This window comes from Oratosquilla oratoria, unplaced genomic scaffold, assembly GCF_046742065.1.
Source record: "Oratosquilla oratoria isolate Oo_2021 unplaced genomic scaffold, ASM4674206v1 SCAFFOLD52, whole genome shotgun sequence".
Taxonomy (NCBI): Eukaryota; Metazoa; Arthropoda; class Malacostraca; order Stomatopoda; family Squillidae; genus Oratosquilla; species Oratosquilla oratoria.
In genome coordinates, this window is record NW_027467716.1 from 410,432 (window position 1) to 430,230 (window position 19,799).

General features: G+C 46.7%; 2 protein-coding genes across 2 annotated transcripts in view; one reads left to right on the forward strand and one right to left on the reverse strand.

The window, feature by feature from the left end:
- The first annotated feature begins 13,813 nt into the window (after window positions 1-13,813).
- LOC143023611 (uncharacterized) lies at window positions 13,814-17,665 on the forward strand. Its single transcript, XM_076182199.1, has 2 exons — window positions 13,814-14,407; window positions 17,558-17,665. The coding sequence occupies exons 1-2, from the start codon at window positions 13,814-13,816 to the stop codon at window positions 17,663-17,665; spliced, it is 702 nt and encodes a 233-aa protein (XP_076038314.1).
- Window positions 17,666-18,630: 965 nt separating this feature from the next.
- LOC143023623 (uncharacterized) overlaps window positions 18,631-19,799 on the reverse strand; it is a 2,357-nt gene continuing 1,188 nt past the window's right edge. Inside the window, exon 2 of the mRNA XM_076182213.1 lies at window positions 18,631-19,312. Coding sequence (XP_076038328.1) covers window positions 19,107-19,312 — 206 coding nt within the window. The 3' untranslated portion in view covers window positions 18,631-19,106. The remainder of the gene's footprint in view (window positions 19,313-19,799) is intronic.

Here is a 19,799-nt window from a genome sequence, read left to right on the forward strand (position 1 = left end):
CTTCCTACCTTAATAAACCTATTATCACTGATCCACGTCAAACGTCTTTCCAATTTACCGTTAAATCCTGGCAATGAGGCGCCAATTAATGTTACAAACCTCTCTAAAGTACCAAAGGTTCACCGGCCTTGTGAATGCCAGAAGTTTGTAACATCAAGGGAACCCTTTAGACCCTATGTCTATTACGGGTTCAAACGGTCAAAAGAACTGAATAAGGTCGCCACCCGGTCGGACACCGGGGAAAGAAAATCAAACTAACTTAACTTAAAGAAATATAATTAAATAAATTATAAGTATGAAAGTTAATACAAGTAAAATGACACGAAAATAATAAAACAAAGACACTATTACAATTAAACAAACATGATTTTACATAAGACATCTGACTTTACAAAGGATTACAAAGGCAAAGCATGCCGACAGGAGACCTTTTGATCCATATCTAGGTCGGATGCAAAAAAAAAAAAAAAAAAAAAAAATCATATTAATAGTAAATTAAAAAATTAAAACTATAACAATGTAAATAACAATTAAAATACATAAATAAATGCATTGGTATAGTTGAATAACAAACAAACAGGTAAATAGTAAATGATAATAAATTGACATATAACTAATAATAAATGAAAATCAGACAGACAAATTATAACAAAACAAAAACAAATAATATAACATAAATTATAATAATTACAGCATCTTACTTAGGTATTTATCTAAATGATTCTTAAAGCTTCGAACTGAACTACATTGCACTACCTGTGCAGGAAGTTTATTCCATTCATTAACTACACGGTTGGCAAAGTTGTTTCTACCTACTTCCAAATTGAATCTATTTCCGGACAGTTTGAGACCATTGTTTCTTGTCTGATTCTCAGATCATACATTTGACATTACACAAAAGAATCAAGTTCGAAGATTTTAACGGGATTGAACAGACGTAAGACCGGGTCACAGATCACCAAACAGTCATGAAATATAAGCTAATCCTAAGCCCAATGCTACTCACTCCGCGCTTCACTTATATAGGGCTCTACAAAGCTAAGTCCTAGTAAATCTGGCTTGCTGCTATATCAAGGGAAAAGGGTACTAACCTCAAGGCTGGCATTTTTAAATCTAACCCGAGTAGTAGGTCTAAGCAGGGTCTGGACAATCTTATAGACTCGTTGACAGGTGCGTGACGAGGCAATACGCTCGTAGCTCATTGGATACTACAAGGGGGGGCGGGATTTACCTAGCCTGACGAGCCTACATTGTTTAAGCGGGAAATACAAACGAAATATGTTTACGTCACGGCCTGTGACGTAGCAGAGGCGCATGCGCAATGGACACTTGAATAATCAACATTTTACAAAAAAAAAACAATCAATATTATTATAAACTAATACCATAGTTACATTAATAAATACATACAATACATAAAGAAAATACCTTACGGTGACACATTTGGACATAACCAAAGCAGCACAATACGAACACACGTAACATGACATTTCCTCGAAACTATAACAATTACATATTTGGCAAGTATACATCGCAGATGTAACAATATATATATATATATGAGTGTGTGTGTGTGTGTGTGTGTGTGTGTGTGTGTGTGTGTGTGTGTGTGTGTGTGTGTGTGTGTGTGTGTGTGTGGTGTGTGTGTGTGGTGTGTGTGTGTGTGTGTGTGTGTGTGTGTGTGTGTGTGTGTGTGTGTGTGTGTGTGTGTGTGTGTGTGTGTGTGTGTGTGTGTGTGTGTGTGTGTGTGTGTGTGTGTGTGTGTGTGTGTGTGTGTGTGTGTGTGTGTGTGTGTGTGTGTGTGTGTGTGTGTGTGTGTGTGTGTGTGTGTGTGTGTGTGTGTGTGTGTGTGTGTGTGTGTGTGTGTGTGTGTGTGTGTGTGTGTGTGTGTTCACCTTGGTCTTTGGATCACGTGTTGGACCCGTGATCGATAGCTATTTCACTCCTGGAATAGAGCTCAGAGCTCGTATGACCGATCTATGGGTAATGCTACGACCTTACACACACACACACACCCAACTCCTCGCCCACGAGAGTCAGAGTAACGACCCGAAGCGCAGCGATACCGAAATAATTTCGGCCCTGGGCAGGATTCGAACCAGGTACTGCGGGCATCACCATGCTGGCTGTCCAGCGCTCTACCAACCGCGCCACCGAGTCGTGTGTGTGTGTGTGTGTGTGTGTGTGTGTGTGTGTGTGTGTGTGTGTGTGTGTGTGTGTGTGTGTGTGTGTGTGTGTGTGTGTGTGTGTGTGTGTGTGTGTGTGTGTGTGTGTTCACCTTGGTCTTTGGATCACGTGTTGGACCCGTGATCGATAGCTATTTCACTCCTGGAATAGAGCTCAGAGCTCGTATGACCGATCTATGGGTAATGCTACGACCTTACACACACACACACACCCAACTCCTCGCCCACGAGAGTCAGAGTAACGACCCGAAGCGCAGCGATACCGAAATAATTTCGGCCCTGGGCAGGATTCGAACCAGGTACTGCGGGCATCACCATGCTGGCTGTCCAGCGCTCTACCAACCGCGCCACCGAGTCGTGTGTGTGTGTGTGTGTGTGTGTGTGTGTGTGTGTGTGTGTGTGTGTGTGTGTGTGTGTGTGTGTGTGTGTGTGTGTGTGTGTGTGTGTGTGTGTGTGTGTGTGTGTGTGTGTGTGTGTACATGTAGGACGAGGGAATCGTATGAGAGGTACAAAGTAAAGAGAAGGTAAGTTAAGCATAAGATAAAGAAGGCAAAGAAGAGAGCAGATGTGAAATGGGGTAAAAGTATGACAGAAATTTTTGAAAGTAATAAAAATGTGTTTTGGAAAGAAATCAAAAGAAGAAGAGGAGGCGAATCAAGTAGAGAAGAAAAGGGAAAAGGTGCAGATGGAGAGATGATGATGGAAGAGAAGGCAGTGAGAGGAAGGTGGGCAAAGTATTTTAGGGAGTTGAATGTGAAGGAGGATAGGGAGGGAAAGGTAGTTGCAGTGGGAAGCGCTAAGAAAATGAGAGTGATGGGTGAGGAAAATGGAGGAGAAATAGGGAAACATGAAGTGAAAGCAGCTGTTAAGATGATGAGAGCAGGTAAGGCACATGTGTTCGATGGACGCCATGTAATGTCTGAAGAAAGGAGGTACAGTTATGATGGACTGGCTGGTGAGGCTATTTAATGTTTGTTTAAGAGAGGGTAGAGTGTCGGAGGACTGGAGGAGTACCTGTATCATTCCTCTTTACAAGGGAAAGGGGGACAAGTGTGAGTGTAGTAGTTTCAGAGGGATCAGCTTGTTGAGTGTAGTTGGGAAGGCTTATAGAAGGGTCTTGATTGAGAGGATTAGGAGAGGAACAGAGGGAGTAATTGGTGAAGAACAGTATGGTAGGTAGGGGTTGAGTAGATCAGATTTTTGTGGTAAGACAGATATGTAAGAAAGCTATAAGAAAAGGTAAGGATGTTTTTTTTTTTGGCTTTTATGGATCTGGAAAAGGCTTACGAAGTACTGCAGATATATGGGATAGGAGGAAAGCTGTTAAGAGCAGTCAAGAGTTTTTACCAGAGTATTAGACATTATGTTAGGATTAGAAATGGAGAGAGTAAATGCTTTGAGGTAAAGGTAGGACTTCGTCAGGGATGTGTTATATCGCCCTGGATGTTCCATCTATTTCACGGTTGACCTGTGAAGTCGACGAGAAGAAGAACCAGAAGAAAAAGAAGAAGAAGAAGAAGAAAAAGAAGAAGAAGAAGAAGAAGAAGAAGAAGAAGAAGAAGAAGAAGAAGAAGAAGAAGAAGAAGAAGAAGAAGAAGAAGAAGAAGAAGAAGAAGAAGAAAAAAGAAGAAGAAGAAGAAGAAAAAGAAGAAGACGAAGAAGAAAAAGAAGAAGAAGAAAAAGAAGAAGAAGCGGGCTCGGGCCTGGGCTCGGGCCTTGGCTCGAGCCTGGGCTCGGGTCTGGGGTCGGGCCTGGTCCTCGGGCCTAGGCTCGGGCCTACGCTCGGACCTGGGCTCGGGCTCGGGCTCGGAACTGGGCTCGGACCTGGGCTCGGGCTCGGGCTCGGACCTGGGCTCGAGCCTGGGCTTAGGCCTGGGTTCGGGCTCGGGTTCGGGCCTGGGCTTGGGCCTGGGCTCGGGCTCGGGACTGGGCTCGGGCCTGGGCTCGGGCTCGGACCTGGGCTAGGGCCTGGGCTCGGGTCTGGACTCGAGCCTGGGCTTAGGCCTGGGTTCGGGCTCGGGTTCGGGCCTGGGCTTGGGCCCGGGCTCGGGCTCGGGCTCGGGACTGGGCTCGGGCCTGGGCTCGGGCTCGGACCTGGGCTAGGGCCTGGGCTCGGGTCTGGACTCGGGCCAGGGCTTGGGCCTGGGCTCGGGCCTGGGCTCGGGCTCGGGCTTGGGCTCGGGCCTGGGCTTGGGCCTGGGGTCGGGCTAGGGCCTGGGCTCGGGCCTAGGCTCGGGCCTGGGCTCGGGCTCGGGCCTGGGCTCGGGCCTAGTCTCGGACCTGGGCTCGGGCCTGGGCTCGGGCCTGGGCTCAGGGCTGGGCTCAGGGCTGGGCTTGGGCCTGGGCTCGGACCTGGGGTCGGGCCTGGGCTCGGACCTGGGGTCGGGCCTGGGCTCGGGCCTGGGGCTTGGGCTCGGGCCTGGGCTCGGACCTGGGCTCGGATTTGGGCCTGGGCTCGGGCATGGGCTCGGGCTCGGGCCTGGGGTCGGACCTGGGCTCGGGCTCGGGCATGGGCTCGGGCATGGCCTCGGGCTCGGGCCTGGGCTTGGGCCTGGGCTCGGGCCTGGGCTCGGGCTCGGGCCTGGGTTCCGACTCGGGCCTGGGCTCGGGCTCGGGCTCAGGCCTGGGCTTGGGCCTGGGCTCGGCCCTGGGCTCGGGCTCGGGCTTGGGCTCAGGCCTGGGCTTGGGCCTGGGCTCGGGCTAGGGCCTGGGCTCGGACCTAGGCTCGGGCCTGGGCTCGGGCTCGGGCCTGGGCTAGGACCTGGGCTCGGGCTCGGGCCTGGGCTCGGATTTGGGCCTGGGCTCTGGCATGGGCTCGGGCTCGGGCCTGGGGTCGGACCTGGGCTCGGGCTCGGGTTTGGGCTCGGACCTGGGCTCAGGCTCGGGCCTGGGCTTGGGCCTAGGTTCGGGCCTGGGCTCGGGCTCGGGCCTGGGTTCCGACTCGGGCCTGGGCTCGGGCGGGCTCAGGCCTGGGCTTGGGCCTGGGCTCGGGCCTGGGCTCGGGCTCGGGCTTGGGCTCAGGCCTGGGCTTGGGCCTGGGCTCGGGCTAGGGCCTGGGCTCGGGCCTAGGCTCGGGCCTAGGCTCGGGCCTGGGCTCGGGCTCGGGCTCGGGCCTGGGCTAGGACCTGGGCTCGGGCCTGGGCTCGGGCCCAAACCCATGCCCGAGTTCAGGCCCAGGCGAGTGCGCGAGCCCAGGACCGAGCCCAGGACCGAGCCAGGTCGTCTCAGATAAGGGGAATGAATGGTTTGTTCTATGGACGCGCACGCACGCACGTACACACACACACACACACACACACACACACACACACACACTAACATGTATATGAATATGTGCATTGATGTGTATCTATACAGTCATGTACCGTAGGATCGGGTGATCGGGCCATCACTGGGGGTAAATGGGCCATATCAAAGTTATTCACTTTTTTATTTGAAATTGGTTTTAAAACATTTCACTTCTGTGAATAGATGGTTGTAGTTATGAATAGGTGGTTGTGGTTGTGAACGGCTTGTTTTGGTTGTGAGCAGATGGTTTTGATTGTGAATAAATTATTGTGGTTGTGAATTTTTTTTTTTTAGTTGTGATTAAACAGTTGTAGTTGTAAATGGACGGTTGTGATTGTGAATAGACAATTCTGGTTATTAATAGATGGTTGTAGTTGTGAACAGATGGTTGTGGTTGTGAATAGATTATTGTGGTTGTTATTGAATAGTTGTAGTTGTAAATGGACGGTTGTGATTGTGAATAGACGGTTGTTGTTATCAATAGACAGTTGTGATTGTTAACTGATGGTTGTGGTTGTGAATAGACGGTTGTGGTTGTCATTTTGTATAGAGTCTGAAACCAGTACTCCATCACTTCTACGATGGCAGAATCGCAATCGCAATCGTTTCTCACGTATCGACTTTTCGCCGTGCGCCGTCCACGACATGATGTGTTCTCCAATAACCATGCGTGTCTATGGACGCTTTTACACGTCACGACCACGTGTGAAAGCGAAAATAGACACGGTTTTTTGAAAACTCGGCGTCGTGTCGTGGACGGCGTACGGCGAAAAGTCGATACGTGTGAAAGGAGCCTAACCTTCATCGTTTACGTTCTAGCTGATGCCAGGAATTCTTAACTGGCTTGATGACCAAGGCTGGATTGAAGACGTTTAATTCTCTAACCCGGTGACTTAACTAGGAAATAAACTTAGTTATGACAGAGATCCGAGTTCCCCAGACTGAAGGTTAAGTTAACCTAGTTGAATTAACATAGTTAAGTTAGCCTGATTAACTAAGATCCAGGTTCCCCTGACTGAAGAGATAGATAAGGTAACATAATTAAGTTAACCTAGTTGAGTTAACTTAGTTAAATTAACCATATTTCAATTAATTAACTTAACTTGACCTAACTAGGTGCTGATTGGCGATTCCAAATTGTATTTTTTTTATTATGTTTATTCAATGTACACATTATTGATTGATTTATCAATTGATTAATTTATGTATCAATTCAATTGTTTATTCATTTGATCATGAGTCTATCTATCTCTTTATTCATCTATTTATTCATTCGTTAATTGATTTACTGAATTGTGAATTTATTTGTTTGATTCAATGTGTAATTATTATTTTTATCGTCGTCATTGTCACCAGTGTCGTTGTGCTATATTTTATTTATTTATCTCTTTATTTATTCATTTGTTTATTTAACTATCAACTATCTTATCTGTTAATTTGTTTATACATTTATTGATTCAGTTATCTATCACTTTATCTATCAAACGTTTTCATCTATTCATTTATTTGATTCATTACATAATCTTGTTTGCCTTATCAGTGTCTGTTAATGTCGCATTCTCTTTTTATTTCGTTGTATTTGTTTGTTCATTTATTTGTATACATATTTGCATAATAAGTTATTTATTTGTTCATTTATTCGTCCGTTTATTTATGTACATGTTGGATTCGTTACGTCATGTTTATGTTCGTTCTCATCTTCACTGGCTTTTGTTTTTGTGTGTCCGTTTCCGACTCTACGGTGGAGTCTGATATCGATTGTTTTGGCACTTGAGAGAATTATTGCTACATCCCCCCAACCCCCATCCTCCCTCTCACCTTCCCCCATCTCCCTTCTCCCCTTTTCCTTCTCCCCTTACCCCTTTCCCTCTCCCTCTCCCATCTCTCCCCACCCCTCCCATCTCCACTCATCCCTTCCCAGTCATGTGGATGTAGATCCATATCTAGACAGTGTAGCAAAGTTAGTATATAATGGACTTAAGAATGACTGAAGACCGGCAGAAATGAGCCAAAAAAGCTAATATTCGATGCTATAAGCATGGTTGACATGGGAGATCTTACTAGGGAACATCAGATATTGCGAGTAGAAGGTTCGGACAAATTCATGGCATGAAAAGGTATATATTTAGGTTACAGCATATTGCCATACAAAGCACAATTTTACATAGCTATTATGAATTCTTTTTTATTGTTTATGTGATATGTAAAAATATGTAAAAATAATAAAGATATGAAAACTATCACTGTACTTTGTATCCATCCTATGAAACTCACCTTAAGATAATCCTCCGTTAGGACATTATAGATGGCTACACAGGTTTCAGGGATGATCAGACTGAGGCTCTGTTTTGAAATTGTAGTGGAATACTGGAGACTTGTGTAGGATCCTCCAGCGGCAAGGAAGCGAAGTGTTGCTTCAAGACGAACACCAGGTGGTATGCTGTCTGTCTCGGATGCCGGTGTCCTGCTTGCTGATATATGGATGTATCTTTTTCAGCAATTCATGAAATGCATGGAATGGCATTCGCGTATAATTTTCAAAGTCTGTCTGATTTTCTGCCTGTAGCTTTAAAAAGATTTGATTAAAGCTCCCTCGCAGAGGCCGCCGAGAAAGCCACTGTTTACACCACAAAGCCCGACGTTTCTTTTTCATTTTTTTTTTAGCTGCACACACAACAACTATACTCCACAGTACAGTTTCTTGGCAGAGTAGAGCGTCGGCAGACATCCTCCTCCCGTGAAAGCCAAATGATGAGTGAGATTCGTAGTGATGCAGCCCGTCTGGACGCTAGTGTTAAGCTTTCAACACCACTACTGCATCAAGTCGCTGATGCGTGATGCTCCTCCGTGTGGACGGGGCTTAAGACACACCTCGTTTTCCTTCTTGCATGAAAGGAAAATGAGAGTGGTGATAAGAGACAAGCATTCCAATTGGGATGAGGTGATTAGTGGAGTTCCATAAGGAACAGTACTGGACCCAATAATTTTGCCATATATAATAATGCTATGGATGAAGGAATTGAAAGTTATATGAGCTTCTTCGCAGATGATGCAAAAATGTTGAAAAAAGTAAACACCGAGGAAGATTGTGAATCGCTGCAGAGCGATCTCAATAAAGTATGAGAATGGAGTAGGGAGTAGGAGATGGAATTCAACATTAAGAAGTGTAGTATAATGGAATTTGGAAGAAGCAAAAAATGAATAGTGGGATCATATACACTGAGAGAGGAAGAAATTAAAAAAGTGGTAAAAGAGAAAGACCTAAGAATCATTATTATGAATAGTATGTCCCCTGAGAAACATATAAACAAATTTTTTTGAGAAATTTATAATTCAGTAAGATCAAAATGGCATTTACATACCTGGAATCGACGGATTACAACACCTCTGCGTCCAATTGACGCTATGTACATATATATCATTCTGGTCAGCACCATTTGACTTTATTCAGCTGAGGGAAGAGCCGCGCTACCCGGTCGGCCGACTGGCTTCCATTCACTTTTTCTCATTCCATGCCAGTCGGCCGACCTCCATTCCAAACTGCTATACCTTTCCCATGACCCGGTCGGCTGGCCTCACTCTTTATCGCTTTCCTGGCCAGCCGACCTCCTTAGGATTCCCATCAAAGTTTCTTTCCAGCTTTCCAGGACGGTCGGCCTCGTTTCTTTATCGTCGTTCCTAAGCCGACCGTCCTCCTGCCCTTCTCAGCGCTGCTTTACGACCTCCCCAGCCGGCTGGCTATCTTTCCATTGCTTTATTAGCCAGCCGGCTTCCATTCCAATCGGCTATGTCTTGACCATTTCCCCGGTCGGTCGGCCTCGTTTCTTCTTCGATTTTTCATGCCGACCGACCTCCTTATATATTTCCAGTTCTTCATTCTGTTCAAGCTTTCCAAGCCGACCGGCGGGTCTTGTCGGATCGGCTCCTTGCCATCGCCGATCGGCCTCCAATCCTTATCGGTCACGATCGCTTCTCCCAGCCGTCGAGGAGCCGGAGCGGAGCGAACGATTCCTGGCCTCACCGAGGACGACATCCGAGATGAGGCGACGACTCTGACCCGAAGACGGAAGGGATCCCTCTTGTGTACTCCTTTGCCTCTTGTCGCCAGACGATTTTATTCAGCTTGAATCGAGCCTCGCGGGTGTTTCTGGGTATAAAACCCTCTCCATTAATTCCTGGACAACGGAGGATGTGTTTGTGTATTTATTTTCTATGCATTTATGTATTATCTATATATATACATTTTTCACGTATTTGGGCAGTGAACAGGGTGCAGGGATGACCCGTCATCTAGGAGGTGCTAAGATGGGAGGGAGGGTGGAGGGGTGTGGAGTGTTTTCGGGGATGAAATGGGTGGGAATGTTTTTGTGCCTTGTCCTTTTTGGCTACCCCCCTGGTAAGGGGGAAAAAGCCTTGGTATATGTATTTATGTAAGTGTATATTTTTGGTTGGTGATTTAATTTAATTTAAGTGAGTCCCTCCTTAGTTTCGAGTGTGTGTGTACTTGTGTGTATGTATATGGGTTTATGTGTATGTATTTGTGTTTGTGTTTATGTGCGTGCGTGCGTGCGTGTGTATGGGGGGGGGCGTGAGATTGTGTGAGTGTCTTTGTATTTACCTGATTGTATTTATCTAAGTGTAGTATACTGGTCTTGAATCACGTGTTGGACTCGTGATCTACAGCTATTTCCTTCCCGGAACAGAGCTTAGAGTTCATATATGACCAATCTATGGGTAATAATGTGACCTCCCACGCGCACACACACCCAACCCCCGCCCACAAGAGTTGGAGTAACGACTAGCAGCGCAGCGATACTGAAATAATTTCAGCCCTGGGCGGGATTCGAACTAGGACCGTCGTAGTGGCAGGTGTGAACTCTACCATTGCGCCACTATGTGTGTGTGTTTGCGTGTGTCTCTTTGTATTTACTTAATTGTATTTATCTAAGTGTAGTATACAAACAAGGAGCAACGCTCGTGTAGTCCCGTCTTTTATTTTCCAAACTTTCTCCAAATGTGTATGTGTGTGTGTGTGTGTGTGTGTGTGTGTGTGTGTGTGTGTGTGTGTGTGTGTGTGTGTGTGTGTGTGTGTGTGTGTGTGTGTGTGTGTGTGTGTGTGTGTGTGTGTGTGTGTGTGTGTGTGTGTGTGTGTGTGTGTGTGTGTGTGTGTGTGTGTGTGTGTGTGTGTGTGTGTGTGTGTGTGTGTGTGTGTGTGTGTGTGTGTGTGTGTGTGTGTGTGTGTGTGTGTGTGTGTGTGTGTGTGTGTGTGTGTGTGTGTGTGTGTGTGTGTGTGTGTGTGTGTGTGTGTGTGTGTGTGTGTGTGTGTGTGTGTGTGTGTGTGTGTGTGTGTGTGTGTGTGTGTGTGTGTGTGTGTGTGTGTGTGTGTGTGTGTGTGTGTGTGTGTGTGTGTGTGTGTGTGTGTGTGTGTGTGTGTGTGTGTGTGTGTGTGTGTGTGTGTGTGTGTGTGTGTGTGTGTGTGTGTGTGTGTGTGTGTGTGTGTGTGTGTGTGTGTGTGTGTGTGTGTGTGTGTGTGTGTGTGTGTGTGTGTGTGTGTGTGTGTGTGTGTGTGTGTGTGTGTGTGTGTGTGTGTGTGTGTGTGTGTGTGTGTGTGTGTGTGTGTGTGTGTGTGTGTGTGTGTGTGTGTGTGTGTGTGTGTGTGTGTGTGTGTGTGAGTGTGTGTGTGTGTTTGTGTATATTTACCTAGTTGTATTTTACGGGAAGGGTGTCTCGCAGTGTCTAGTTTGCTCTTAAATTTACGAATGGTTTTTGCACACACTATTTTTTCGTCCAGTTTGTTCCAAGTGTCCACCACTCTAAGTGGAAAACTGTTCTACTTCAGACCTCTTCTATAACTATGTTTTTTGAATTGTTTTTGTTTCTCCATGTCCTCTTGTGTTTCTCTTGTCCCAGTTTAACAAGTCCTCTCTGTCGAGTATTTCTGTGCCCTTCATGACTCTATAGATCGTCAGTAGGTCACCTCTCTCTCTCCTTTGCTCCAGAGTCGGTAACTCCAATTTAGCCAGTCTCTCTTCGTATGACAAGTTTGAAAGTGCAGGGGCCATTTATGTGGCTGCTTTCTGGATTCTTTCTATTTTCTTTATATTCTTTTTAGTACTGGGTGACCGCAATGTCGCCGCATATTCTAGTCTAGCCCTTATCAGTGTGACTAATATCTTTTAATAATTTCCTCGTCCAAATATGTAAATGCCACTTTTATTGATCTGAGCAAATTATAGGATTTTCCGACAATTTTGTTTGTTTCTTTATCATAGAACAAGTCGTTTGAGATAATTACTCCCAAATCTTTTTCAGATCCCACTTTCTTTACCTCCTTAGTTCCAATTTTATATTGTCCTGATATTCTACTTTTACTAAAAGACGGAAGAATAGAGAATTTATAACCAAACCTTGACAATATTGAAGCTCTAGGCAGAGAAAGAAAGATCAGAGAACAGAATGTGATAATAAATAAGGTCAAAAACGGATGGAGACCTCGTGTGAATTTAATTCTTGACCAAAATGGAGAAATAAGAAACTGGAGAAATTGAAATGTTAAGATGCTGGAAGGATTTCTTTAAGGAATTGTAAATAGACCAGAACCGGAAAGACCATTGAAAGAAGCGAGTGGTGGCGCTAATGAGGATGAGCAAGCAGAACCAGTGATTAATGAAGTGAGAGCAGCTATAAAAGCACTTGAAAATAATAAGGCGCCTGGAGATGGAGTATCGGGGCAGTTGCTAAAGAAAAGAGGCGAATACTAGAAGAATAAAACACACCAACTTATCTTAAGAATGTGGACAGAAGAAAAATTCTAAATAAATGGAAAAGGCATAATCATACTAATACAAAAGAAAGGGAACAGAATGGTATACAGAAACTATATAGGAATTACACTTTTATCATGCATATGCAAAATTATTTGCAGGAATAATGACAGAGACGAACATGTAGAAATACATGATCAACAAAATGCACAGGGCCCTCATGCTGGCTCTATGAATGACAGATGAATACATCAGTGTTCTTCCAGCAATTATCGACATTTTTTTCAAACTCAGTCTACCAAATGATGCACGATGGGAGGTGTGATGTTTCTGAGTCTGTTGGGAAAAGCGGTTCCTCGAGGGCTCCTCCTCCGGGGGACCTGGAGGGCTCCTCCTCCGGGCGACCTGGAGGGCTCCTCCTCCGGGCGACCTGGAGGGCTCCTCCTCCGGGGGACCTGGAGGGCTCCTCCTCCGGGGGACCTGGAGGGCTCCTCCTCCGGGGGACCTGGAGGGCTCCTCCTCCGGGGGACCTGGAGGGCTCCTCCTCCGGGGGACCTGGAGGGCTCCTCCTCCGGGGGACCTGGAGGGCTCCTCCTCCGGGGGACCTGGAGGGCTCCTCCTCCGGGGGACCTGGAGGGCTCCTCCTCCGGGGGACCTGGAGGGCTCCTCCTCCGGGGGACCTGGAGGGCTCCTCCTCCGGGGGACCTGGAGGGCTCCTCCTCCGGGGGACCTGGAGGGCTCCTCCTCCGGGGGACCTGGAGGGCTCCTCCTCCGGGGGACCTGGAGGGCTCCTCCTCCGGGGGACCTGGAGGGCTCCTCCTCCGGGGGACCTGGAGGGCTCCTCCTCCGGGGACCTGGAGGGCTCCTCCTCCGGGGGACCTGGAGGGCTCCTCCTCCGGGGGACCTGGAGGGCTCCTCCTCCGGGGGACCTGGAGGGCTCCTCCTCCGGGGGACCTGGAGGGCTCCTCCTCCGGGGGACCTGGAGGGCTCCTCCTCCGGGGGACCTGGAGGGCTCCTCCTCCGGGGGACCTGGAGGGCTCCTCCTCCGGGGGACCTGGAGGGCTCCTCCTCCGGGCGACCTCGAGGGCTCCTCCTCCTGGGGACTTGGAGCCCCTCCTCCTCCGGGGGACCTGGAGGGCTCCTCCTCCGGGGGACCTGGAGGGCTCCTCCTCCGGGGGACCTGGAGGGCTCCTCCTCCGGGGGACCTGGAGGGCTCCTCCTCCGGGGGACCTGGAGGGCTCCTCCTCCGGGGGACCTGGAGGGCTCCTCCTCCGGGGGACCTGGAGGGCTCCTCCTCCGGGGGACCTGGAGGGCTCCTCCTCCGGGGGACCTGGAGGGCTCCTCCTCCGGGGGACCTGGAGGGCTCCTCCTCCGGGGGACCTGGAGGGCTCCTCCTCCGGGGGATCTCGAGGGCTGCCAGCGCCGCCCCGGCGTGCCCAGTCCCGCCCCGGCGAGCCCAGCCCCGCCGTCCCGGGTTGTCCAGCCCTTTGAACCAGCCTGCCCAGCCCCGCCAACCCGGACTGCTCTGGCCAACCCAGCTGCCCACGAACATAGCTTCATACTAATCACGTAAGCATGACGGGCGATCAACAACACGAAGTAAGTGCATTCCGCGCACCCCCTTTTACCAACCGCGACCCAACAATATGGTTCACAATCCTCGAGTGTAACTTCAAGGCAAACCGTAGTATCACCAGCCTAACGAAGTTTTCACATGCTTGTGGCCTCTTATCATCTGACGTACTCCTACAAGTTTCAGACACCATCTCCAAGGCACCTACATCTGGTGCCCCATATGAGGATCTGAAGCAAGCCGTCCTGGACCGCCTTGAGTCTTCCGAAGCTACACGCCTGCAGGAGCTCCTCTCGAAAGAAGAACTTGGAAATGAGAAACCGTCCGACTTGCTGCGACGCATGAAGCGATTGCTCGGAGACAAATACGCAGCATTCGATAATTCCAACTTGCTCCACCTATTCTACCAGCGCCTGCCACCAACCATCCAAGGCAACCTCTTCAGCGCCAAGAACAAGATCTCGCTCGACGAGCTAGCCACGCTCGCTGATGACTTCATGGCTTCGGTACCAGTTGCGCGCCCTACCATCGCTAACCTCGCCGACCAGTCCGCAACTCAGGCGTTAACCGAGCTAGTCTCCAAACTCACCCTCCAGGTCAGCGCCCTCCAAGAGCAGGTTGCCAATCTTCAACGACGACCCCCGTCACCAAGATACCACCGCAACCGCTCCAGATCTACATCCAGAGGGAGACCGAAGCAAACATCAGGCGTCTGCTTCTACCATAGTCGCTTTGGACAAGATGCGAAGAAATGTGCACAGCCGTGCACCTTCTAATCGGCACCGTTAAACAAGATGGGCGAACGCTAACGGCGGACAGCGTTCGCCAACATACATCGAAACTTTTCTTCGTTTTTGATCCACTCTCAAACACCACATACCTCATAGATACCGGAGCTGAAGTCAGTGTCCTGCCTACTACAGCAACCCAGCATTCACTGCCGCCGATGTCTTACCTCTACGCAGCCAACGGCACCAAGATACCTGTTTTCAAGAGGAAGACACTTCAGCTAGAACTCAACCTTCGCCGATCCTTTGAGTGGACCTTCTACGTTGCAGCAGTTTCCCAACCCATCCTTGGCGCCGATTTTTTTTACCCATTTCGATCTCCTGATCGATATTAAAAATCGCAAGCTCCACGATCCCCTTACATCGATGTCATCCAACGCCAGGCCAACAACCGGAGTAAGTAGCCAGCTTTCAACCATCAGTGCCGATAACAAGTTTGCTTCTCTCCTCAGGAACTTTCCTGCCTTGACACAACCTTACTCCACGACCACGTCTGTGAAACACCACGTAGTGCACCACACAAGGGAATGGCTGTGTACGTACACCAGCATTAACACGCGGTGCCATCCCTACCAATATGTATATATGTACGTATGTACAATTGTACATGTATATATATATATATATCTATATATATCTATATATATATATATATATATATACATATATATATATATACATATATATATATATATATATATATATATATATACATACATATATATATATGTGTGTGTATGTGTGTGTGTGTGTGTGTGTGTGTGTGTGTGTGTGTGTGTGTGTGTGTGTGTGTGTGTGTGTGTGTGTGTGTGTGTGTGTTTGTGTGTGTGTGTGTGTGTGTGTGTGTGTGTGTGTGTGTGTGTGTGTGTGTGTGTGTGTGTGTGTGTGTGTGTGTGTGTGTGTGTGTGTGTGTGTGTGTGTGTGTGTGTGTATTCACCTCGGATTCACCTCGGATCTGCTGCAGTCTCTGTCGAGACAGCCAGACACCACCCTACGGCAGTGAGCTCAGAGCTCCTTATTAGCCGATCTCTGGGTAGGTCTGAGACCTCTCACATACCACACACCGGGACAGCAAGGTCACAACTCCTTGACTAACGTCCCGTACCTACTCGTTGCTAGGTGAACAGGGTCTACACGTGAAAGGAGACAAACCCAACTTATCTCCGCCCGACCGGGGAATCGAACCCCAGTTCTCTGGCTTGTGAGGCCAGTGCTTTACCAATCCGCCACCGAGCCGTGTGTGTGTGTGTGTGTGTGTGTGTGTGTGTGTGTGTGTGTGTGTGTGTGTGTGTGTGTGTGTGTGTGTGTGTGTGTGTGTGTCTGTGTGTGTCTGTGTGTGTGTGTGAGTGTGTGTGTGTGTGTGTGTGTGTGTGTGTGTGTGTGTGTGTGTGTGTGTGTGTGTGTGTGTGTGTGTGTGTGTGTGTGTGTGTGTGTGTGTGTGTGTGTGTGTATTCACCTTGGTCTTTGGATCACGTGTTGCACTCGTGATCGACAGCTATTTTCTCTCCCAGAAGAGAGCTCAGAGCTCGTATGACCGATCTATGGGTAATGCTATGACCTTGCACACACACACACACACACATACCCAACTCCCCGCCCACGAGAGTCGGAGTAACGACTCGAAGCGCAGCGATACCGAAATAATTTCGGCCCTGGGCAGGATTCGAACCAGGTGCTGACAGTCCAGTACTCTATCAACCGCGCCACCGAGAGAGAGTGTGTGTGTGTGTGTGTGTGTGTGTGTGTGTGTGTGTGTGTGTGTGTGTGTGTGTGTGTGTGTGTGTGTGTGTGTGTGTGTGTGTGTGTGTGTGTGTGTGTGTGTGTGTGTGTGTGTGTGTCTGTGTCTGTGTCTGGGTCACAGCATTACCCATAGATCGGTCATATATCAGCTCTAACCTCTCTTCCGGGAGGGAAATAGCTGTCCATCACGAGTCCAACACGTGATCCAGGACCTTGGTGAATCACAAACACACACACATCCATAAACATCATACGAACAAAAATGTAAAAATATTCTATCAAATAATAAAGAAAGAAACTTTGCATAATGAATGACATAAACATTTGATGATACAACAGACACATGAAAAGGATGAGCTCGATTTAAAAGGAAATTGAGATGGAAATATAAGGAATCCTTTGCCTACGTTTTGAATGTGATTGCTTCTGACTGCCAGACTGAACAAGGAACAAGAGAAAGAAGGGAAGAGATGGATGTAGAATATGAGGTATCTCTCTGTCTCTTTATCTCACTCTCCTACTCTCTCTCTCTTTCTCTCACTCTCCTACTCTCTCTCTTCCTTATTCTCTATCTTGCCCACTCTTTCTTCTGTTACGGTATTACCATATTTTAAATTGTATTACAATCACCCCTGCGCAGTTTTCTTTTCTCGAGTGGTAAAGGTTGTTTTGACACGGCTCAGAAACAGCAAATATTTCTATATTATCTTTAGAGAAGATTTTGTATGGTTACTTTACATATCCCATTGTTAGAAATAATGAATAAAATCATATGGCATTGTTTGATGTGTAAGGGAAATAGATATGTGATTGGTTAAAGATAATCACTGTTACGGTTGAGGAGATTAATAGGCCTACGGAGGAGTCAGTGGCCAGTTCAGCTCAGTCCTGATGGTCGAGGTTGCCAGAGGAGTCCTGAAGGGAAGGCTACTAGTCAGTTGTGGTCAGCAAGGCAGCCGGATGGATGCATGAAATGTAAGAAAGACAGTTTCGGTCTCGAGGATTATCAGCAGTGAGAAGTGGTCCAATTGAAGGAGCCGGAAAAGACCTCCGCGAGTTAATTAAAGGTCTCAGTGGTGAGATATGTTTATTTTCCATTGTTATTTGATGATACACGTACCGGTATATGTATATGTATACATAGAAACCTTACATGCAAATGCATGTAAATGTAGTTCCGCGGTTTATTCCTGATAACCTGAGCGGACGTCTCCACAGTTCACTCGGTGTGGTAGGTTACAACAAGGGGTCTTGTTCACACGAAGCCACTTTGCTGTCGCAATCGAAATCTTTCAGAGCAGACGAGACAGGGACGTGGAGAGTTGACACCAGAGTTCGGCGTCAACTTAACACTTCATATACCCTACCATTATTGCTTCCTTGTATTAATTATACAAAAAATTCATCCGAATTGCCCCCTCGTGATCGTGAAACTAAATTTTCATTCATACATTCCCCAGAGTTATCATCTGAAGATTGAAAGCGACTCCATGCCTTGACAAGCTGCACCACACTGAAGGAACCAGTCTTGCCTGCTGGAAAGCTATCACACGAACTTTTCCAGCTACCCTTTGCAGTTTCCAGCCTTCAAACAAAACATTTTGCTAAACGTAAAAACATTTTGTTGTATCAGTGTAGAAAGGAATGAATGAAACATCGTCATTCAAAATGTTTTGTTTGCTTGCCAAACATTTTGCTGTGTCATTTGCACACTGATCAAGCAAAAACGTCTTCAAACAAAACGTTTTGCGTTCACGCAAAACATTTTGTCATCATTCATGGCCTATATAGTTCAAGGCACAAGCTTTCAATCATAACTCATTGTTGGTAGAACAGTGACAGAATGAACACCGAAGACGATGAAATTAGTGCTGTTCTTGTGTCGCAGTGGATGCAAAACACTTATTTGGAAGAAAGTGACAAACGCATGTGGGTCCACCCCATTAACCGGAAGAGAGATGAACAAAATTCTCTTAGAAACTTTGTACAGGAACTCAAAGAAGACGAAACAAAATTCAGAAATTTTACTAGATTAAGTATTGGTACTTTTAATCATATTCTAAATATGATAGAACATAACATCAGGAAAAGTGATACAAATATACGAAGGAGCATAACACCTGAAGAAAGACTGCTCGTTACTCTAAGGTATGTAGACGCTACATAAATTCGTAATTACTATTTACTACTGCATGTAGCTATTAAACAACATTATGATATAATTACAAATTGTTCCACGTACTGTTGTCTTGGCAGTTCTGTTGAGAAAAGTGTGGGGTAGATTGCACGGGTTGCTGCACAGATTCTATTCCTGTGTTAATCAGATGCTGTGGACTAGGTGAATTAATCAGCTGCTGTGGACTAGGGGAATTTACATATTGAGGAGACGGTGCTAGGGTTGTTGTACATTGGGGATTCCGTGAGAGCCAGACGGCCTCTTCCTCCTGTTCATCCAAAAACCGATTCAAAGTCGTAAGAACTTTTTCTTTAAACTGCCTCTGCCTTCTTGGCGTCAATTTGTCCATATCTGGTACAAGACTTTCCAGGAATTTTGAATTGTGACTCTGAGTCATTTCCGTTTTGGCTACACTTGTTCTACTCTTTAGAAATTCTATCATTGGCCCCGCCACATCTGTGATCATCGATGTTTTCCCTTTCGTTTTTTTTTAGGGGGTGGTTGTGCAAAATTGTCAGGGCAAGGGCTACTTTGTTCTGCAGGGATTGCAATTCCATCTGCTTCTTCTGAAAAATCTGAGACGTCAGCATTTTACTCTGCTTCATTTTCATCCACTACATTGCTATTGCTTCCAAGGTTGCGGTGTTTTCCCATATAGTCTCGTAGAAATGCCAGACTTTCTGCTAAGTACCACTTCTTTTTCTTACTGGCACCTGAGCCACTCGGTTGTTTTTCATCTCTTAAGAATCTTGAATATGATGTTCTTATACTGTTCCATTTTGCTTTGCATTTTTCACCTGAAAGAATGGAACAATATAAGTAATTGGCAATATGCATTGTACCATATGGTAAAATTTGAATTAATCGACCAATGAAATTTGTTTCAAAATGTTTACCAGTATCACTCAGAGCAATGAAGTACATATTGTTCGGCAACGTATATTGATTGACAATGGCAGCATGTATTTTATTGCTCTGAGGTACACATGTCAGCATTTTGAAACAGATTTTGCTAGTCGGTAATTCGGAATTTACGCTACATTATTGAACGTTAAAAGAATTTATAAGTTAAAATGTAATCAATTTACAACATGTGTGCTGTCAGACCTAATTTAACAATATTTGGTTTCCCCACTAATGTATATAAATAATTCCGTTGTTATCATTTACATGAGTTAATTTATTTCAGGTTTCTGGCGATGGGAGAGCGTTTTCAATCTCTTCATTATTACTTTCGCATTGGAACTAATACGATCAGCAAACTAGTTGAGGAAACATGCTCTG

What these genes read in the sequence shown, in the direction of transcription:
- LOC143023611 (XM_076182199.1), top strand. Translation starts at nt 13,814, where the DNA reads ATGACGGGCGATCAACAACACGAAGTAAGTGCATTCCGCGCACCCCCT. An exon ending in TCTCCAAACTCACCCTCCAG is followed by an intron (nt 14,408 to 17,557) that starts GTCAGCGCCCTC and finishes ACGTCTCCACAG; the next exon opens with TTCACTCGGTGTGGTAGGTT.